Raw genomic sequence first — 23,535 nt, 5'->3', positions numbered from 1 at the left:
GGGAAAAAAATAAAGAGATTAACAGTTTACATGCTTGAATATGTTTTATATGTAATGCTTGATTTTATTTTTAAATTTTCATTTTGAATATGCTTTACATGTTATGTTTATGTATTTTAATTTGAGATAATAGTTTTTTAAAACATTTATTTTAAAACTTATGTTTAGATTTTTAATTAGTATTGTATTTAGTATTTTAATATTTTGCATTTGTTTTGGATTTTTGTTTTTTTTTTTATTTTTTACCATTTTTTTTTTGCATTTTTGTGCCTTGCTTCAAAAGCTGTGCGCTTCGTGCATTGGGTGCAAAATGGCCCTTGCATTTTTTTTTGTGCCTTGCGCTTTTAAAACACTGGGGCTGTAATATGTGAATATTATATTTATGGTGACTATCATGCTAGCCAAACCTTATTTGAGATGTCTATATCTTAGTTTCTCAAAATGGGATTAGAAGGGGGAGTGGCAAAATTGTAGGTTTATGCATTTGACTTGTGATGTTTGAGTTGGCTGGAGTTAAGTTCTGAATCAGAATGGGAGCCCATAATCGAAAATAATCTTACAAGTAAATGCCATACTCATACGTGTAGATTCTGTTGAAGTGCGAATTTCTATTATTTTTTTGATCAGCAACATAGAAAAGAGCAATTCATAAAAAATTAAACAGAGGGAAATACAACAAGAAGTTGTGAAAAAACAGAAAGCCCAAATGACAACAAACCACCTAAAAGTTTAACAGTGTGCCCAATACATAATCTGTCTCCGAACCCCTTGCTTGGTCAGGCCATCTGCCAAACTAGTTGCAGATCTTCATCCCAATTAAATTGAATATTCATATCTTTTGGGAGCCATTGGAAGTGTCTGAAATCATTCCTTAGGTGTTAAATCACCCCTTTCCCTTTTTCAGCCATCCCACAACTACTATTGAGTCCCCTTCAATGATCAACCTTTGAACACTCAATTCTTTGGCTTTTCAACCTTAAATACTGCTGCTAAGAACTCTGCTCTAACCTCATCACCTTGTTCAACTGGACCTGAATACAAAGTATGTATATTACCTTCCTCATCCCTAATGCCCCCTTCAATTCCTGAGTGACCCAGATTACCCACATTGCTTCCATCGAAGTTCAACTTCATCCAGCCACTACTTGGAGGTGATCAAACCACATAAATTCTTTGTCTTTAAAAGGATGAGCCAGGTGTTGCTCCCCAAGATCCGAAGAAGTCTTCTACCTTAAATTCTGAGAAGAGTTTCAAGGTCTTAACCCAATGTTCCACTCTTAAGGTAATGATTTATATAAAGGTCTCATTGCTCCTTTCCTCGTCCCCCAAAACTCTTGAGTTTCTTTCTTTCCGCACTGTCGAAACCACTGTGGCCCTAGTACATCTCCACAAAATCCTGCCCTTTCTTTTAGTGCAACTAAAAACAGAAGGGCAAAACAACCTCTCCAAGCTAGCAAAAGGGTTCCATCTGCAACTAAAATGCAGAAAAACCAATCCCAAATATAGCCAGCAAAGGGCAGCAGAGTTGGAGATGAAAACCATTCTCACCGTTCAATTTACATAAGAAGCACCAATTGGGGGACAAATATCAACTCGGTCTTTTCCTTTGAAGCATATCACAAGTATTAATGTAACCGTGAAATGCTTCCCAACAGAAGGCACTGATCTTTGGAGGAATGGGGAACATCAGGTTTCTTTTACAGGGAAAGAAGGAGAGGAGGAAGTGGCTACAAGGGAGTTAAAAATGGATTTACAGGATAATAGCCCGGCAGGATTAAGTTTTATCCACCTCTCCCCAAAAAACCACAGAATCCAGCAAGCTCAACAAAGGAGACGCAAGGGTGATTCCAGAATAAAAAAGAATCTTAACTAGTAAATGTTGTGCATGTAGATTCTGTTGAAGTGTTAATTTCTATTATTAAATAAAATAAATTCTCTTATTTCTTTTTCTTCTCAAAAATTAATTAAAAGAGAAAGGGAAGAAGACAGATACAAACAGATGGATCCTTCTCTGGAGGGTTTCCCCTACCAATGCCACAAACAGAATGGGGAAGAAGACACAATTACATACAAGCTTCCCTGAGAAAGAAGATCCGAGCTGCTATTCCAGCTATATTGTCTGCCATTGACCAATCTAAAATCTATCTGTACTTGCTGCTCACTCTGGAGGCTAAAGTTCTACCCTATCTTATATGATTGCTAAGAGATCAAATTCCAGCAGTGTGATCCCTTATTTACTCTATAACCACTTGAGTCTCAACCCCTAGAGGTTTGACAAGAAACACAATTTAAAACTATAAATGGGAGCAAGACTTTCAGTTGAGATAGAATTTGTATTGTTGATTCCAACAAGCTAACATGACATTACTATCCTAATCTTATAAGGCTCTTTTGACTCCTAAGGGACTGTTGATTACCAAGAGAGCATCCAGCTAAATTCAGCTTAATTATCCAGTATTGACAGGGTAGAGTGAGACCACTCTTGAATGAGTCCCTTGCAGAGCTGGCTTCTGATTGTTACCTTAGAATGGAGAAGTCCCTGAATCCTTGTAAGAAATTCAATCAGCAACTATAAAGTAATTAAATCTAACATTTTTTCATCATCCTGCAACTTGATGGTGAAAATCCTTGTGTTCTCCCCCCAGATGTTCCAATGGGTTACATATTCAGTATATCTCCATTTATCTCCAAGCAATATTTCTTATTCTATTATTATTGTTATTATTATTTTTGCATATATGTAACATCTTTAAGGAAACAAAAGATTTTCTCTTACAGTTTTAGATCTAATATTACTTTTGTTTCATCTTAATTTTTTTTTTTGATAAGTAAAGTTAAAATTTCATTGATATCAGAAAGAATATATAACTGTTACAAGCATTCAAAAGGGAGGCGCAAGGTGCAGCCTCACTCTTAAAGAAACACAGCAAGACATTTAAAAACTGTGCAAAACAACTCATTACCCCTTGCTTGGCTAAAGAATCAGCCAAAATATTAGCTTCCCTCCCCACCCATTGTATAACCAGATTCATATGTTGTGTTAGCCATTTGAATTTCTTCATTTCATCTCTATAGCACCATATCATTGAATCCAGATTCTTTATCCAGCCCACTGCTCCCCACCACCTAGGAGCCCCCTTCTATCACCAGGTTATCAAAATTCATCTCTTTTGCTATTTGAGCACCTTGTAATACTGCGTACAATTCAGATTTCAATGAGTATCCATTCCCCACTGGCCCTGAATAGAGTGCTATTAAATTCTCTTCCTTATCGCTTATGGCCCCTCCAATTCCAGAAGGTCATCTAAATTTTCTGAAATTCATAGAACAGAAATGGAATCTTTATCAGGTGGAAGGTTCAACAGGTTTCAATCTAATGAAGAAATTATAACTCTTAAGGAGGATTTAAAGAATTGGAGTTCTCAAGTTTTCGGGAATGTTGAGAAAAGAAAAAGGAGATCTTAGACAGGATGGTGTGGCTGGATAGAATGGAAGAGGATGATAACTTATTTCAGGCAAGGAGGATGGAGAGGGAGAGGCTGAAAGCAGAATTGGAAAAATTAATTCTTTTTGAGGAAATTTCGTGGAAACAGAAGGCAAGAGTTCAGTGGCTTAGAGAAGGGGATAATAATACTTCTTTTTTCCAAGCTATGGTAAGAGGGAGAAGAAAGAGGAATACAACTCTGAGATTGGAGGGGGAAAATAGAATGATTGATGATCAACAGGAGATTGCTGAAGAGATAGGGGGCTTCTATGACAAGTTGTACAAGGCCTTGCCAAATAGACAGTGCCACCTAGGGGATGAAGGAGTGGTTGGAGAGAGAGTTTGAGGAGGGAGAGGTTTGGGAGGCAATTAAGAAAATGAAGGGAGAGAAATCTCTGGGATCGGATGGCTTCAACATTGGCTTCTGTAAAATGTGCTGGGCTATCATTAAGGAGGACCTATTGCTGATGTTTAAGGAATTTTGGGGGGAGAGGAGAGAAAACTAGAGAAATCAGCAAATGCAACATTTATCTTACTCATACCAAAAGTTGTTGGGGCTTTCAAGTCAAAGATTTCAGACCTATCAGCTTGATTTGCAGCCCCTGTAAAATTCTGGCAAAGGTGCTGGCTAGGATGTTAAAGATGGTGTTACATACAGTGGTGGGGCCCATCCAAATGGCAGTCATTTGTGCAGGGAAGACAGATCCTGGATGGGGTTTTGATTGCTAGTGAATGTGTGGACTCAAAAGTAAAAAATGGGGAGGTAGGGGTAATATGTAAGATTGACCTTGAGAGGGCGTATGATAATGTGGAGTGGGGTTTGTTGGAGGAATTGCTGAGGAGGATGGGATTCAGGGAAACATGGAGAAGTTGGATTTTTGCTTGCATTTTGTCAGTGTCCTTTTTTGTGGTTGTAAATGGAGTGTCAACAGATTTTTTCAGTTCTTCAAGGGGACCCCCTTTCCCCATTACTTTTTGTTCTGGTGGTAGAAGTGTTAAGCAAACTGATCGTTAAAGGGTGTGAAGAAGGTTTGATTTCTGGGTTTTAGATCGGAAGGGAGGGTTTAATCATCTCGCATTTGCAATATGCTGATGATACTTAATCTTTTTGGGAGCAGATTTGGAGTAGGCGTTTTTTCTGAAAAGCATCTTGAATTGCTTTCAAATGCTGTCTGGCCTCAAGGTTAACCTAGGAAAGAGTACCATGATTGGAGTGGTAGACATCCAAAATTATGTTCTTGAGGAGTGTGCAGGAGCCTTGGGCTGTCTGGTTGGTAACTTCCCTTTCTCTTATTTGGGGCTAAGGCTTCTGCTGCTTCTACTTGGCAACCCGTGCTAGACAGAATTGATGAATGGTTGGCTGGTTGGAAAGGAAAATTCCTCTCTTTTGCTGGGAAAATCACATTTTTTTTGATAAACAGTGTCCTTTCTAACTTGTCGACTTATTACCTATCTTTACTAAAGGCTCCAAAGACTGTGTTGGGGGAGATAGAAAGAATCCAAAGGGAGTTTTTGTGGAGTGTGAAGGCTGAAAGAAAGAAAGTACATTTGGCCTCAAATGGTTCTGTGGTCTGGTTTCCAAATTTCAGAAGACCTTTACTCGACTGGGAGTTGAAGGAATGCGTGGAGCTGCTGTCCAAGTTGCAGTCAATGGAGATCAATCTGTCGGTTGATGATAGCAGGTAGTGGAAGGAGTGCAAGGATGGGAAATTTACAGTTAAGTCAATGTACTCAATTCTGATCAGAAATATGGTGGAAGCTGATCCAGTCCAGGGAGTTTGGGGGAAACCTGTGCCCCCAAGGGTGGAAGCCGTTGCTTGGCTGCTAGCTAAGGGGTGTATTCTGACTCAGGACAACATTAGGAGCTGAGATTTTCAATTCCCGAGCAGATGTATCCTCTGTTTATCTGAAGAAGAAAACATATTGCATTTATTCTACAGTTGCAGCTTCATTTCATCAATATGGTCCTATTTTTTCAAGCTTCTTAATAGGGACCACTGGTCAATTTCAGATCAGGCTGAAATCTTTGGATGTTGGCCAAGAGTTCAGGGTGATTCTAAAGTCAAGATTCTGTGGAGCTGTATTCCTTTCACAGTGTGCTGGGAAGTTTGAAAGGAAAGAAATAAAAGAATTTTTGAGTACAAGGAAAAAAGTTGGGAAGAGGTGGTGGCTTGAATCAGTTCTTCAGCAATAGGTTGGGTTTTAATCCTGCCAGATTTTCAAGGACTATAGAAAGAAGATTTTGGGGCAGACTTTTGGAGCTCTTTGAATGCTTAGTTCTTTTTTTTTTTTTTTCTGATGTATTTTGATAAAGTCTGTTCTGTTTTGTTTGATTTGTTTCTTGGGGGTGACCTCTTGTCACTTATGAGATGTAAACTCTTTTCAGTAATAAAATTTTTTCTTTGTTTGCCTTAAAAAAGTTCCAGATGGACCTGGGTTGCCTTGACTACTTCCATCAAAATTTAGTTTCAGAAAATCTTCAAATAGAGTACTTTATTTATAAAAAAGAAAATCTTCAAATGGAGGTACCCAAGCCAACCTTGTTTTAACCTTCCGCACTGAGCTTGAAGCCATCGAGTACCAGTTCCTCCAAATGTCATCAAAGGAGTACTGCCTAAACAAATCTAAATTTAGTTGCCAATGTATAACTCTAGTCATTACACAATCTGTAACTTGTTTGCTTCTCTCCTCGTAGAAGATCCTAGCATTTTTTTTCTTCCCACAAGGTCCAAATTACTACTGCTCTAGTGCATCTCCACATTAACCTTCCCCTTCTCTTCAGCCAAGCAAAAGTTGATGAATCAAATAACATCTTAATTTCCATTGGCACATTCCACCTACACCCAAACAAAGAGAAAAATCAATCCCAAATATCTGCAGTGAAGGAACGAGAAACTAGTAAGTGGTAACAAGATTCACCATTAGGTTTACAAAGAGTGCTCCAATTTGGAGAAATACACAGATAAAGTCTCTTCTTTTGCAAGTAATCTCGAGTGTTAACTTTCCCATATACTACTTCCCAGCAGAAAGCCTTAATTTTAGGGGGAATCGACCGGCACCAAACTTCTTTACAAGGAAAGGGTTGGGGGGAGGGAGACTGGCAAAGCACATTGAAGAAAGAGGCACAAGAAAACACTTTGACAGGAAGTGGCTTCCTCATCCTGAGATCTTTTCCTCCATTCTAATGCTTAAGAAGCAAGCGGGTCCCCTTCTTGGGCGTAGGCAGGCATACTACCTGTCTCCTCGCCCGGGTTTCAAGCTTTTACATGATCTTCCCAACAAGGTCCCGGCATGGAAACGGGACTACTTCGGGGTGCGAAGTGCAATGGGGTGAAATTGAATACAGAGTAGGGAACAAGTCTTTAAGGGGTTGATCACCTCCCTTTTTGTTTCATCTTAATTGGTGAGTTATTTCTTTTACCATGTTCTCATTGTTGTTTATTTAATGTTGAGAAACAAGTGTATAAGTCCAATCATCCAACTCCCTGAAGAACAATGAAAGAGATAAACAGAATCCATTAGTGCTACCAAAAAGAGCAAAAGAATGATACACATATGGAAGCAAAACCTGTCTGTCCTATCGGTGCATGATGTTAGTGCTTTTGAGAATAATAGTTCTATCATCAATAATCTTCTTATAAACATCTCATTGTGAAGATTTCTCAACCATATATCATGGTTGGTATTCTCAATTGCAGTACTTCTCATGATGGGACTTTAGCATTATTACCCATTTGAAGATTGGAAATTTGTCTTCTCTCTCTCTCTCTCTCTCTCTCTCTCCCTTTCTCTATCTGAACCATCCATTTCTGTGACATCACTCTCCCTCTTGCTCCTTTTCCAAGAAAGGCATATGTTTTTAATATAATCTCAGTGCCTTAGCTGGAGTAATCTTTCTAATCTTCAAATTTGTTAGTTTGAAGAGTTTCATTTAACCATTTAAATTTTTTCTTGAAACAAAAAATGGTAGTTCAATTGTTTTTCTTTTCACCCACACCTTTCCTGTCCACTGTGGCCTGCCAAGGTTTAAAATGTTAGGTGTCGGTGGAAGTGCTGGTCCTCCAAATATAAGAAACATGGCGGAAATATCATATGGAAGTATTGTAAAAATTATAGATATGGTGGAAATATTGTAAAATATGCAAAATATAAAATTATATTTTATGAAATGATAAAAGAAGCATAGGCAGACCTTTTTAAATATTATCTTGTTCCAAATCACTAAACAAAGCTAAGAAACTAAGGTTATATACAAAAGAATACGCTCAGAGGTTGCCCTGTAAACCTTAAGATTCAGAGCTTCATGATAGAATGAGTTGGAGCAAAATTTAAACTCAGAGAAAATGTAAATGGTTGTAATTGATCAACCAAATAATCTATTACATGAAGAAAAACTAATATTTTAACTTCATGCTTGAAATGAATATTGAGCTAGCTCAAAGTGGTCATTATGTAATTTAGGCAGGAAATAACATTGTTACTCCACATATCTACAATATTATCACCAACTTATGTTATAATGTTATCTCTTGTACTCCACATAGTGTTGGTAGTGTTCACTGGGGAATATGTATATCGTGGAAACAGTCTCATGTACTCTGCATAGTGTTGGTAGTGTTTACTGGTGAATATGTGGAAACTACCACTTGTACTCCACATAGTGCTGGTAGTGTTTATTGGGGAATATGTTTATTCCAGTTAAATTTTGTGTTGCTACCCATGGAAATGGAAATATGTTGTGGAAAGATTAGGGAAATTAGGGACATTTTAGGCCTGCATGACTTGCTCTTTACTGGAGTCAAATGAACTTATGTTCTATCTGCCAGCCTAGGTGGACTTGTGAATGGCTAGTGCTACTTTGGTCTCTTCTCCCTTGGATATGTTTGTGCTTTTTCTTCCTATTTGGTTGATACATTAACTTGTTGACTTGCATGTATTTTACATTTTTATTGTTTCTTACATTTTTAACATATTTTGGTCAAATTTCTGCAAAGTATATTGAAATGACATATTGCATTACTTCTTGTCACATGTGAATTTTTAGGCTGTCAGTTTGTTATCCTTAAAATCTTTGTAGATATGAGGAAGCAAAAGCAAAAGGTATTGATAACTATGACAGGGACCTGGAAGATGTTATAGATAGGCTTATTGTTGAGTGTGATCGGAAAATTGCAAGAGCTCTTAAACGTCTAGAGGATGAGGATGCTAAAGCTGCAATTGCTATATCTGTCTCTGAGGTTACACAGGTAAGTGTTCTTCAGTCTATATTATTTAGCCATGATTTGTTTCTTGACTAATTTTTGGGTTGAAAGTTCAAAGAACTTTTTGAAATTGCAGTCACCTGAAGTACTTGAGTTGACGAAGCAAATTAAGGAGAAGTTGAAAGAAGTTGATCAGCTTGGTAATTTCCCTCATAACTGTCATAGTTTCCAATTGTCTTTGGTTATATAAGTGCTTTTCTGTTGAATATTTTATATTTTTCTTGCTTGAAAGAACAAGATGGTTTGGTTTGTCTCTTGCTCACTTTGTATATGATTGTTTATGTGTATCTATTCCATATCTGTCTCTTTCACACAAACATAGTACATATAGACATGTGCACAACTCACTTGCTCACTCTTTTCTTATTTCATTCACACATCCATTGGGTTGCATCCCAATGGATGGGACTCGGGACCAGATAATACCTAATGCCTTTTATTCTTGTCATCACTAAAATTTCTGTTAATTATCCAAAAAACATATAAGATATTCTTGTCATTAATAAAATTTGTAAGCAACTTCTTTCTATTTTTTCTCTGTTTTTCTTGTGTTTGGGATTATGTGGTTGAAGCAGTTGTACATATGCTCGTTGTCTTGAGCCCTTTTTTTGTATTTTTTCTCTTTAATGAAAATTCTTGTCGATTATGAACAAAATATGTTTTCATTTTAATAAATTTTCAAAATATTCTTTACAACTTTTTTTGATTTCCTCATCTTTTATTAAGACTATTTGATATTTCTCTTTGCTTTAATCCAACATGATTTAAATTTTTGTCTTTCCTTTCTCTCATCTTTGCTTGTTTATGAACTCCATCTATCTCCTTCCTTGGTGTGTAAATTATGATAGAGATAATTATATGCCTTAAAGCTTCACTCACTTTCTTTTTAACTTATTATATATTTATCTGAGTTTTCTACATATTCAGTCTTTTGTCAATCTTTATAGAATGTTTGTTTTACTTTGATTATATTTTGAACCTCTTCACTCTATTACCAAGTTTCTTTAGTAATCTGTTTCAAGTTGCATGTCATTAGTCTCTTCATTTGCTTACACCATGTTTTTGCTTTGATTTGCATTTAGAGGACCCATAGTTGGCCTTGCGGCATTTTTCTTTAGTCATTATAAATAAGTGGAACTTAATATTGTGGCTCATTTTCCTACTTGCTGTCTATTACAGTCCTAAATGTTAAAGTGCTTGACTTGATGCGTTCCATCAGTCTTAAGGGTTTTTGCTGTATTGGTCAAGCATCACTCTTCTGAATTCTCTTTCCATTTTTTTTTTTTTCATATGGACAAGTAATATGACAATTATGACAGCAACTCAACATGCATCCTATCTGGACATATGACTAAAGAAAGATAATATGGTCAAACACCTTCTGCTTGTGAATGTTGATGAAAGTTGTGGAATTTAATTTTGTATGCCCTTTATGATTTTGTTACATTTGATCCTTGTGTTCTTTATAATTGCATAATGTTGATTGATGTTGAGTCATTTGTATTTTTTAATATTGGGTGTGGTTATTTTAATTCAAGGGTCTCCTTGTTTTCCTTGATAAGGAATTGTATTGGATAATGGTTACACCTATTGGGACTTGTTAAAAAAAATGGATACATCTATTGGGTCTTGTGATTTTCTTTTTGTTGGTCTACTGGGTCTTGTGATAGATGCTTTTTCTTTTGACTGGTTGTGGATGATTTTTTAATGATCATTGAAATATGTGAGAGATAAGGTGTGCAATGGAGTGGGTTGATTTGGTATGGGATCCAACTCTGTACCATATCCATACTTAGAAGGTTTGGGTTGGAAATGTCCCTAATCCCAAAATGGATATGATATGGTTTACTTTAATGGATTCTATCTGAATCTGGGCTTATATGGGCTTTTGGGTGTGAGACCTGTTTGGATCCTAATGCCTTAATATATATTATTATCTCTAATATAATCTCTTATGAATATATTTTACATTCATTAGGAACAAGCAAATCTAGAAAATGGGCTGGTCTTATATCTGGATCTTCACATGGATGGATGCATTTGCAGGTTAAGGGGTGAGGTTGGGTTTGAGTTATGTTAAATTGGATTGGATGTGGGTCCTGCTGGATCCACTCCATATCTGACCTATTAGATGCCCGAGTGAGAAGTCTGAATTGGGCCAATATAAGTTTCATAATTAGACATTTCAATGATATATTTGCAGATCTTGAAGGCAAGACTGATAGTAAGATTCGGGCTTTGGAAGTGGTGGAAGAACTTAGAACTAAAAGAGCAGACAAACAGGTGAATTGTTTATTTCTGTTCAATGCTGTTTTCAAGGTGATGATTCATGATTTCTGTTGAAGTTCCTAGCTGTGTAATAATATGTTGTTGATTCCAAACTGATCAAAATGGCTTGTCATTGATTCCAATTGGCAGTCTATGCTTCTGTTGGATGCCTTTAACAAAGATAGAGCCTCTCTACCACAACCACTTCAGAATCCTCCAGCATTAGCCCCATTGCCTGTACTAGCTCCTCCAGATCCTCACACTCAGGAAATGATAAATGAAAAGTTGAAGAAAGCAGAAGATCTTGGTGAGTCCACTATTTGGTATTCTCCTTCAATGGTAATGTTTATTTATTGATGAATAACATAAAATTTTATTGAAGAAAATCAAAGTAGTAACAAAATAAAATTCTATACAACTCATTCCATTACCCTATTACAATCCTTTAGTATTTCCCCCACCCAATATTTACAACCTGGCCCAAAACAAATGGTCTTCTATTTACTCCTTACTTTGCGAGTTGGTCAGCCAAACTATTTGCTAATCTTCGGACTCATTGAACCTTCAATTGCATATCCCTTCATGAATTGCATAAATGTCTTGATTTCATTCTTATATTTCCGCAATGCATTTTCTATTTTCAGCAACCAGCTAATTACAATTTTTGAATCCCTTTAATTACAAGTTTCTCCACCTCCATTTCCATAGCCTTTTGCACCCCACAAACTACAGCCAATAATGATTCCCTTGTAGAATCCCCTTCCCCTATTGGTCTTGACAACAATGCACAAATTTCTCCTTTTTCATTCCTCATCACCCCCATATTCGGCTATTCCAGATGAGCCTGGAATTGGATTACCAAATCTGCTGCCATCAAAGTTCAATTTAAGGAACCCACCTTCCAGAGTTGGCTACTTCTTTTCTACCCTTTGTTTCCTTGCCAATGATCTTGCCACTGTTCCCCAATTGTTCAGCACATCATCAACTATTAAGTTTGTAAACGACTCCAAAGTTTTTACCCAATGTGCCATCCTAACCATTATTGTTTCTGTGATAGCCTCTTTACTCCTTTTGTCCTAAAAAATACAAGAATTTCTCTCCTCACAAATAGTCCAAATCAATGATGCCCTTATGCATCTCCACATGATTCTCCCTCTTCTTTTCGGCCACCTACATGTATTTGGATCAAACAACTTGTCAGGATAAGCCCACCTGCAACCAAAAAGCGAAAATAACCATTCTCAAAGACAAGAGGTAAATGGACAAGAGATTAGTAAGTGAAATGCAGTCTCCCCATTCAACCCACACATGGTACACCAATTTGGGGCAATCACTAATTGGGTCCTTTCCTTTGTAGCAAATCATAATGGTAGTGTTTATTTTAAAGGAACTGGATTTTTGTTGCTATTATTGATTCTTCCTTGTTTTTCGTTGTTAATATGTCCGTTTCTGTAATTGTTACTTTTATGAAATTCATTTTAAGGTAAATGGTTTATTTCCTTTAATTTAATCTGGTCCTATCAATCTGCATCTTCTCCACTATTATAGGTTCATGCATGCTATATTACCCATATATGGCAAGGATACAACTTGGCATTTGTTGGATATGGAATTTATAAAGAAAGACTTGAAGTATCTGACAAGATATGGTACCCTTATTGTGTTGGATACATAATTTACACTAAAAATTTAAATATTATGATTCATAACCCTTTGGAGGGTCATCACATGTGTATTGTAGATGAGATATCTGGGCAACACCAAGGTAATGTAAAATAATTAATATTTGGGAGAACTTATTTTCTTTATATGGTCCTAGTTGGTCATCACCAACAGATATTGACAGCTAATTTAGGTCCACCTCCCCCCACCAAGAAAAAAAAAAGAGCTGCTGTTTTGTGGCCTGTATGGGCAGAACAATGTGCAACTAACTTCGATGGATGCAGTCTTATAATATCAGACATATGAGGAGCCTTTCAGAGCCATGAAGGCCAAGGTTTGGTAATATATACAGGTGCTATGTGTATTAGATACTCTTGAGCTACTATCCCTTTTACAAGATTGGTGATCTCACTGGGTTATGGCTAGAAATCCAGTATGGTTCTCAATTTGTAGTTGGGTGGATAAAGGGGATTGGATCAGGCCTTTGTCTATCTACACTTTATTAGGAAAGCTAGCTCTTTGGCATTTGGCATGAACGCCTCGTTTGGATGGGATCTGAGGTCTACTCTCTAGGTAAGGAGTAAATATTGGGACACTTATATTGATGGGGGAATAGGCAAATGTGGGTTGGTTATTCTTTATTGGGATATACTGTTATTTGGGTTCAACTAACTTTTTGAAGGTATGAGAGATCCATCATATGAATGGCCGAACCTTGCAGGTAGGTTGGGCGAAATTTCAAAAAATTTCCTCTCCCTTCATCTAGGAATCACATTCCCTGTTTAGAAAAACTACATTTTTCAAGGATCAATCTTGAACCAAGAACCGAATCAGATATGAACCAAAAGGTAGGAGAGGGATATACCTGATACGAAGAAATAGTATCTCCCAACGAAGGTGTTCACGCCTAAGGAAGGATCCAAAAACTGCTCTCACTGAAGATGGCGCAGTGTAGGATGGAGCAGAGTCAGCAGTGTTCTTCCCAAGAATCGAACCCTTCACAAGAATTCGATGGAGGCAGTGAGCATAACTTCAAATAAGACTTTCTCCAAAGGCTGATATCAAGACACCTCTTGATCGCTCCTACAAGGAGATTGAACTGGCAGTATGGCGGCGGCAGGAGGAGAACGCAGAGAGAAGGCGCAGTCACACTGTATTCGACTTCTCTCTGTGCTCTGAGATCTTGTATCTCTGAGATTTCTGGGGTTCGATGAAAGGTTCGCCCCCTCCTTTTATATGCTTAAAGAGAGCTCCTAATCTTATTAGGAGTTTCCTAATCCAAATCTGTATTTGGATTAGGAGTTCTCTTTAAGAGATAAGGATAAGTCCTTATCTTATCTGCAGATTAGATCAACCCTCTCCTAATCTCATTAGGAGGTTTCCAGATTCAGATATGAACTCTTTGAGTATCATATCAGCCTAGTTCGAAATGGGCTTTAGGCCCAATAAGTATAGGTGCTCATTAGCCTTCCAAATTGTTGCCCAGTTGGGCTTCCTTGTATGGCGTGGGACCCAAGCATTGATTTACACATTAGCCACAAGGGTTCGGCCCAGCCTTTGTTACAAGGTCTAACCGAATTCACTGGAAAGCCCAGTGAACCCCCTGAGCCCATCACATGGACTCTATGGGCTCAACACTTACACTAAGTGGTCCCTGGCCCAAGCCACCTTGTAACACCCAGGGATTGTGGGCAAATGCAAGATTAGCCCATCAGGTATTACCCTCAATGGTCTTACACTTAACCTCTCAGCCCATAATGATCAAACACTGCCCGACAAGAGATGACCTCTCCCTCGGCTGCAAGGAACAGTGCTGTACTCTCTACTCACATGGGTCCCGGGAATTAAAACCTTTTGCAAACAATTTGAAACCATAATATGTATATTTATATCCGCATATAAAATATATTTTGCAAAACAAATTTCAACGATTGAAATTGGCTGCCGACAGTCTTGGTTTCCATTAGAGAGAGTGCATCCCCGATCATTACCTTTGTCCAACAAAGGGGCTGATCCTGTCACTATGATCACCCACTCAGGTGAATTCTTAGACTGTCCCAACATACCTAGGTTTTGACCCCCTCTACGGATCTCACTGATTGGTATATCAAAGACAGCCCAATCCGACACCTAGTGCAGTATCATAATCGAGTCTAGGGGTCAGGTGTAACTTTCTAGTTTTTGCCCATCAATCTCCAAGGTCCAGGGCAATACTGGAAATCTGGTCTGGTTTAGGGTTTCAAGTGAACCTACACTTCATGTGCCTCGGGTCTCACCCTGGCGGCTGAGACAGGCCACCCCAACATTTGGCCGCACACTAGTGTCAGCCTTGGCAGGATAAATCTCCCCAGACTTATCCAACGATTGTGAACATTTTAATAACACGAGTTTCGTAAGTGTCCAGTTTAAGGGTATTACACAGAAACACACCACAAGAACATTAATCAAATATGTACTTTATTCATTTATAATTCTTTTCTATCATTAATAAAATCTCTTTGACTTGTTATTGATAAAGAAGTGTACAATATTTAAGCTCTCTAGGAAAGGTGTTTATGCATAGGTGAATTTTTAATTAGAGACAAAATAAAAGATGGGAAAATTTAATTTTTTTTCCTGTTAACTGTTCGATCAGATGAAGGCATCCAAGATTTTATCTTGTAATTGAATCAAAATTGTTTGATTTGGAGGAGGGGTTGGATGCTTCTTTTTTTCCCCATTCAGTAAGGTGTTGGATACTTGGATTCTCAATTCACTTACAATTTACTGAAAGGGCTTGGAATTTCTTTTTTGTTTAATTTATGTGCATAATTATGGTGTTTATTGGGATTTAGTTGTGGATTCTTGGTTAAGCCGCCTTCAATTGGGAGCTGGATCACATTGTGTGGTGGTGAAGTTAATTTGATTCAGAAGCTATGAGTTTGTTGGTTAGTCAATTTGGAGCTTGGAGGGGTGCTATTAGTTTGTGATGATGATGATAAAATTCTATTATAATGTATGTCAAAGAGTTACAATATCATATATCAGAAACTTTGGAAAGCTTTCAGAGGTTTTGGGGTTTCTGATTCCTCCTGATCCCTTTGAAGAAGGGCAGTCATTTATTTTTTGGATGGATAGTTAGTTGCATCTGAAAGGAATTTGTGGTTGTCATACTTGTCAACAAGGAAATATTTTATGTTTCCGTGGAAATTTTGATTGACCAGCTCTTTGTCTCCAAGTCCTTTTATGGTATTTTGAATAGGGGCCTGCTGACCGTATTAATTTTCTATTGAGATCTGCATGATATTCTTGCATTAGTTAAGAAGCATATGATATCTTCTTGAGAAAATTCAAGCAGGTAGGCTAAAACCAAGAGGAAGTCCAAGTTGTTTTTCGGAGTCTTTGTCATGAATATGAATGCTGTTTGTGTGAAGCAATTGATGATTGAGTAGCAAAACAGTACTTGTTTGGCTCTCCAGGTAGTCTTCCGGTTTTTCAAGAAGAATGAAAATGATCTGTTTTTTGTTCTGGTTCCTTCAGTTTTTATCAAAGATCTTCTGCTTGTGGCATATGGATTTACAATTAATAGAACCTACAGACTCAATTATAGGAGAGTCAATTGATGCACTGTACATGGATTTTTGGTCAGGATCATTTCAGATTGCTAAGGCCAAAATTGGTTCAGATTCTCATTTTGCCTTTTCTTGTCAGAAAAAGATATCTATTTCTGGTTGGAAACAAAATGGTTAGAAGTGGTGGAGAGGAAATAGAGAATAGTATTTGATTTACTTTTCTGGATAATGAAAGTTCTATGTAATGAAACAAAAAAAAAGAGATATATTTGTTTCAGAAAAAATATATATGATCATCATTATTGTCATCCATGACTTATCTCAACTATATGGGGTCAGCTACATGAATCCTGTTTCACCAATCCGTTCTATTTAAAACTATATCCATTGTTAATTGTTAGTGCTTAAATCATTTCTTACTACTACCCATGTCCCTTTTGGCCAATCCCTAGCTCATCTAGCCCCTTCCACTTGAAACAAATCACTTCTTTAAACTGGAGCTGTTGGTGGTCTTCTATGCACATGACTAAACCATGCTAGCCTATTCTCTTTCATTTTATCACTTCTTGGAGCTGCTTCCAGGTTTCTGCAGAGCATTTGCATTTCTGCCACACTCATTTTTTGAACATGTTACTTGACTGCCCAACACTCTTCTTCATACAACATAGCTGGCCTTACAACTGTTTTATAGAATTTTCCTTTTAATCTAAGTGGTATTCTCCTATCACACACACACACTTGTGTAGATACACCTCGTTTGCTGATGGGTTAGCCAAGCAAGGGGTGATTAGGGAATCTATATTCTGGGCTCAGTTGTAATTCTGGTTTTTATCACTTTGGGGGCTCTAGCCTCTGCTGGGGGAGTTAAGAAAGTTTATCTCCACCTTTTTTTGTAATTAATTTTTCTGTTTGATTAATGAAGATTTTGTTATTGATAAAAGAAATTGTATAGATACACCTCTCCATTTTGCCCATCCTACTCTAGTTCTTTGGGTGACCGGTGACATCCTCTTCAATCACACTTTTGTTATGAATTATTGAACCAAGATACTGGAAATGGTCACATTGAGTTCTCTCTTGGTTTCCAATCCTAAGTGTATCCTGATTTACACTCCAATTATTACTAGATTTACACATCATATGCTTTGTTTTAGTCCTTATTTTAAAGCCCCTTGTTTCTAGGGCGTTTGTCCATAAGCTTAATTTTGCAATCAATCCTTCATTAGTTTCATCAATTAAAAAATGTTATCCGCAAGCAGCACACACCATGGAACTTCCTGAATATCTTAAGTCAATTCATCTATGATCAATGCAAATAGATAAGGGCTATGTGCTGAACCTTGGTGAAGATCCATCGTAACTGGAAATTATATGTGATACACTAAACAAAAAAACATTTTATATGGTACAATACTATATGATATTATATTTATATATTTTTTTGAAAAATGATAATATATTAATAATGATGTAAATAGAAAGGTGTGAGCCCCGTACTGTATATCAATAAATGCTATCTGCTTAACACAAAAATAACAAGGAGCCTGTCACTTATCAGCTCAAAAGGTATTCCTTAGTAAACATTGTTAAAAGAGACACCCTTAGTTCATTTATCCTTGGTTGGGTTAGCTGAAGACAGCCACAAGTACATCTGCCTTGCAGCCTTCCTTATTATTACTTCATCTATGCCCACGTGCACATCTTTGATCAGCCTGGTGTTTCTTTCCACCCCTGTTCACACAAGTACAACTTACCCTTCTTGCTCTGGCCCAACATCCACTGTCCTCAAAGGCCTCCTTAGGAGTTGTGGAAAATACCCAATTGATTTCCAGGGCCTTCAAGAAGAAGCCCCACACTTCTCTACTTAAGGGGTAGTGAACAAACAGGTTTGTTTGGGTTGAAGGTGATTGACAACAGAGTGCTTGGATGAGCCGTGGTGGCAAGGTGGCCAAATTGCTTGATGTGTTTCTGGTTATTGTGAGGAGTCAGCAAGGTTTGGTTGCAGCCATCCAGAGGTAATTTGGCTTATTCCAAATATGATTGGTTGTTTATGTTTAGTAAGAAAGGAGTTTAGACAATAAAATGTAGGTATGCTGAGACACAGCCATTCTTATTTTCTCATAATTACAAATATAAATTTATGATATTGGATAGTTTATAAATTCCAACTACTGATCATGCACCTTGGAGATCCAATGGATTGAGGTACCCAATGGGCAGAAGATAGATCCTTGAGCAGCAGCTGGGGGATGGATGATGAGATCGTGAGAAATTATTAAGGTTCTGTCAGAGTTATCCATTTCGTGCAGGGATTTATTATTGGCTATCAGCTTTACAAGGCTTATATGAGACTTGCTAGGGGTATTTTTGGAATTAAAAACCATGGGACAATGCCTTTTCACATTTTCCACTCATTTTATGTGTCATGTGAGCATTCCTAGACAGATACATGAATGGTTCCTGATGGAAGGTAGATGAAGTAAAGCGGTTTTGAAATAGAGGGGGTGTCATAGTAAGTCACCCTCTAATGTGCTATTACTAAGCCAAGAGTTTTATAATATTGTAAATATATTGTATTAATCACTGTGTCCCCCCACTAACGCATTAATACCTGAGTTGGTCTGGGTGATTGGCCTCTATAACATTCCTGCACTTACCTAATCAAGGCCTTGGCAATTGGACTATCCTGATTTTACCTGGACTTTTCCATGTTCAATTAATGTACCTATGGCTTTTAATGTTGTTTTCAAGTATTTGCTCCTAACAAATGCTTAACTTTTATTTTCCATAGCTTTTCCTATTGTCATATATAGGTTTTGTTATGATTTTTATACAACAGGAATTGTCTTGTATTCATACATACCTGTATGTTCTGCAGGTGAGCAAGGAATGGTAGATGAAGCACAAAAGGCATTAGAAGAGGCTGAAGCACTTAAGAAGGTTGTCCCCCCATTATGTTCTTGTTTCTATTATTTAATTATTATTTTTTTCTTTTCGGAGATGTATTCATTTCTCTTGTGGTATGATGATCAGGCTCTTTAGGGCTAAGCAGCTATCAATTACCATCGCTATTTCGCCACATAAATTTCTTTATATTTCTAATAACATTCAGTTTGCTATACATCTTCCTTGATTTTGGACTTCTTTTGCTTCAGTTGGGAGCCAGGCAAGAACCAGTTTTGGAATCATCGAAGTATACTGCTGTTGATGTTCGCATAGTGAGTCTGTTAATTATCTTTTTGTTTACATTTCCATATGATGATCAAGGCAACTTTTTTACTCTGAGAATATTTTTTTTGATAGGAAACATAACTTCATTGATTAATTAAGGAGTACAACTGTCACCACCCAAAGAAAGGATGGTGAGCCCTTAAACAAAAAAAGAATTACAAACAATCCCAAAACAAAAACTCCCTATTGACTCCTTGCTTTGCTAATGTGTCAGCCATTCCATTTGCTGACCTTCTAGTCCATCTAACTTGCACCCCAAGCTCCCTTGTTGGACACATAATGTCTCTTATATGTTGTTTGAAGAGCCAAGTTCCCAAACTTCTTGTTTTCAGCCAACCTAGTAGCAGCTTGGAATCTCCTTCCACGTCTAGCTGTTGCAGTCCCCACTGTTTAGCCAATCTTAGACCTTGGAGTAGAGCCAACACTTTTGCCCTTGATGAATTTCCTTCCCCACTTGGGCCAGAGTAAAGGGCTAGCAATCTTCTTCATTCCTAAAGGCATCCCCAACTCTAGAAGGGCCTAGGTTACCCATAGAGCTTCCATTAATATTCAACTGCACCGCTACTGCACTCCATCCCCTGAAAATGTTATCTGATGAAAAATCCTTGAAAAGATCGAAAGATTTCATTCAGTGTAAGATTTCGATCGTTATGCCTTCTGTGAGTTCTTTGGTTTTTTCTTGCCCTTGGAAGTCTTGTTATTTCTTTCTTCCCAAATCAACCATTGGATAGCTGCTCTTGTTGTTTGGCACATCACCCTAACCCTCTACTTTGGTTGTTGGAAGAAGCTAGAATCACAAAGGTTCACTACACTTGAGAGTGGATTCCACTTACAACCAAAGAGATAGGAGAATCAATCCCAAATATTAGAAACAAATGGGCAAGAGATTAATAGATGAGTCATTGTCTCCGCATTTCTCAAGCAAAGGCTACAAACATGTGGGGAGAGGCACCAATTTGGCCTTTTCTTTGATTCACGTCCATAGTATTGGCCTTAACCTTTGGTGGTACAGGTTCACAGGAGTACATCACACTTCTTTAAAAGGAAATGAATGGGCACATTAGAAGACTAAGGAATAGCATTGAAAACCGAAGAACAAGAGAAAAAAACTGAGGACTCTGACCAAACCTTGCTATTTGGGCAAGATGGATTTAAAAACAATGAATTCAAAAGAGAAAACAAATTATTTGCAAGACCCACCTCTGAATCCCTCAAGAACCTTTAGACACACGAAGGGAAGAAATGACCGTGAATTTATTTAAAGAAAGGGAATACATACTCGGAAATTTATCCCAAACCCCAACTTTGAGTGTATTAAAAAAATCTATCCTTAAGAGTAGTTTCTCCAATTTGGGTGTCCTAAAAAGAAGAACTTTATTACCCAAGCATCATACCTGGACGAAAAGGAGGTAGGACTCCAACAATGGCTTTCCAAGGGGAGAAAAGAGGAAAATCCCTAGTGTCAAGACCAACATCCCATCCATTAGCTGCCATTCCATGATTGCTCACTATCACCTTGTGCCACAAACTCTCTTGCTCTAGGGGAAACCTCCATAACCATTTTCCTCATAATAAGTTCCTTAGCCTGATATTATCAATGCCTAAGCCCCCTTGTTCCCTTTTTCGAGACACTATTTCCCACTTTACTAGATGGTCCATTTTTGAACCTTTAAAGAAAATCCCTCATAATCTTTTCAATCAGGTTTGCAACCTTAGCACGTAGTTTCAAGGTGGATAGGAAATACATCGGTAGGTTGGGCAAAGTAGACTTAATTAAGGTAATTCTATCCCCTAGTGATATGTAATTCCTCTTCCACCATGCTAACTTCTTTGCGAATTTTTCCAAAACTGGGTACAAGAAGCTTTCTGACCTAGGATTTCTTCCCAAAGGTAAGTCTAAATTAACCAAAGGCCAATCAGTTACCTTGAAGGTTTTAGCCAAGGACAACACATCTTCTTCTTGCCTATTTATTCCCGCTACACAGCTCTGACTCCAATTTACTTTCATATTGGAGACCCTCTTAAAATGTGTCACCAATTTACTTTCATATAGGATGGCTGCAGACAAAAAGTCTGGGTGTATGGGCTTTTAGACAACAGATGAGGGAAATACTTTGCTTAGCAAGGGATGATGGAGTAATCTTCAAACGGATAAGGAGGTCAGCCAATTCTGTGGCTGATACTTTGGCAATGCAGGGACCTTTAGGGAAAACTGTTTCTGGGCTGTGTTGTAACTATTGTAATTGATTGAGGTCAATACTAATATTCTGAGTGGTTGACAGTGTATAATGATTAATTGCTATTTTTAATGAAAGTTACTGTTTCTAATAAAAAGAATTGGACATTCAGAGGAGCCAAGGTTAGATTTTGAAAGAAAGGATTATCTGGTTTTCTTTGGGATGAAGGAGGTGGATTTGTAAGGGTTTCAATGGGTGGGGAAGGGTCAATTTTGGTTGGTTTTGTAGTATTGTTATCTTGGTGATTTCTCATCACTGGTAATTGTACTCTTTTCTTTTATATATGTTCAAGAATTTTTGTTTGAGCTAATAAGATACTTAAAACATTTTATTAACAATTTCATTTTCTTATGTTTTAATGTTTTTTTTTTGAATTTTCAAAAAATTGAATCTTTCCATTTCTGGGTGTGTGCATTGCTAATTCGGATTACTGAGCACGATGGCTGTTCAGTGGGCCATGGAACCAATGATAATGTTCATGCAAGTAACAAATTCATGGGCCCCACTGTAATAGTGTGGGTCCCATGTTTTTTTATTACTGCTGTAGAACATTATAATTGGTTCCACAGCCCACATGACAGCCATCGTTCAGCTGATCCTTGCTCATGCATTGCCTAGTATTTTTTTTGTGCCTCCCTCTTTTAAAGCACTGTCATACAGAATCATTTTCTGATACTCCCACGTCGACCTAAGTAGCTATTATTGAGTCAACATGCATAGTGTTTTCTGTGTTTTTGGCTAGTCCAACCCTGGTTTCAAGTATGTCTTGATTTGGGTTGCATTTCCAAATCTGACTTGGATTTCTGTTCCAACCTGGATACCCCATCTCTTTGAAAGCACTGTTGTACTTTTTTTTTGAATTCAACTGAGGTAGGATCTCTGCAATTTCTGTTCCAACCTGGATACCCCATTTCTATCCTGGTATTAACCTGTTGTTTGATCCCACCTGTCTCTCTGTCAGATTTATTTGCCAGGTTTGTGTTTTATAACTATGAAATTATAAATATCCAACAATTATTTCATTGTTATATTGGTACTATTTACAGACTGATCAGAAGTTACGTGTCTGTGACATTTGCGGAGCATTCTTGAGCGTATATGACAGGTAAATCTCCTGTCCTATGTCATGTTGTATTTGCTATTTTATGTTCCCTAGCTTCTCCGAGGGCAATGAAAGACTAGTATTTGGGGTTTCAAGTACTTCAGCTTTTGACCAGGCGTATTATACCTCCTTGTCACCAGCAGGCTCTTGGGCCCAGTTTTACGAGGATAACTTTTGCTGCTAAAGAATGTGCGTGTTTTTCTGTTTCATGCTTATATATAATTTTAGAAACTTAAGGGGCCACCATACATATGTTACATATGTAGGATTTGTCAAAATAATTCTATGAAAATTGCAGTAAATTAGCTGTTTTTTTTCTCTTGTGATTTTCAGTGATCGTCGTTTAGCTGATCATTTTGGGGGAAAGCTTCACTTGGGTTATATACAAATCCGTGACAAGTTAGCAGAACTTCAGGTCAGATAATCCCATTTGTTTATCTTGTGAAGTGGTTACTGGTTCCTATAATAATCTCTATGATTAACAAGATTATAGAGAAGAATCTACTATTGGAATCTCAAAATAAGATATAAGATGGCAAGAAACTTCTGATCTTATTGGTTATTGAAGTTCTTTTGTTATCTTAATGAGTGATGCGTTCATCTCTTGTTGCAACTTATATGTCAGATTTGCATCTTAAAATTATTTCATATTCTTATAGGGTGAGATCTACCTGTTGTATTCCCTTTGTTATCGACCACATTTTGAGTCAGAAATCTGTAATATGTTGATTCAGGTGCT

The 23,535-nt window shown here is 37.5% G+C and overlaps 1 protein-coding gene across 2 annotated transcripts in view; it reads left to right on the top strand.

Moving 5' to 3' along the window:
• Nucleotides 1-23,535, top strand: part of LOC148873357 (U1 snRNP-associated protein usp106-like) — a 40,936-nt gene that overhangs the window by 1,783 nt on the left and 15,618 nt on the right. For both annotated transcript variants that reach the window (XM_088963811.1, XM_088963812.1), the window contains exons 3-10: nucleotides 8,562-8,730; nucleotides 8,822-8,885; nucleotides 10,949-11,028; nucleotides 11,164-11,320; nucleotides 19,105-19,166; nucleotides 19,382-19,444; nucleotides 22,741-22,799; nucleotides 23,130-23,211. In XM_088963811.1, coding sequence (XP_088819937.1) covers nucleotides 8,562-8,730; nucleotides 8,822-8,885; nucleotides 10,949-11,028; nucleotides 11,164-11,320; nucleotides 19,105-19,166; nucleotides 19,382-19,444; nucleotides 22,741-22,799; nucleotides 23,130-23,211 — 736 coding nt within the window. The remainder of the gene's footprint in view (nucleotides 1-8,561; nucleotides 8,731-8,821; nucleotides 8,886-10,948; nucleotides 11,029-11,163; nucleotides 11,321-19,104; nucleotides 19,167-19,381; nucleotides 19,445-22,740; nucleotides 22,800-23,129; nucleotides 23,212-23,535) is intronic.

The sequence above is a fragment of the Nelumbo lutea genome, chromosome 1, assembly GCF_056320005.1.
Source record: "Nelumbo lutea isolate HS-2025 chromosome 1, American lotus-T2T, whole genome shotgun sequence".
Taxonomy (NCBI): domain Eukaryota; kingdom Viridiplantae; phylum Streptophyta; class Magnoliopsida; order Proteales; family Nelumbonaceae; genus Nelumbo; species Nelumbo lutea.
Note: the sequence above shows the minus strand (reverse complement) of the source record. Positions and strands in the feature narration are given on the sequence as shown.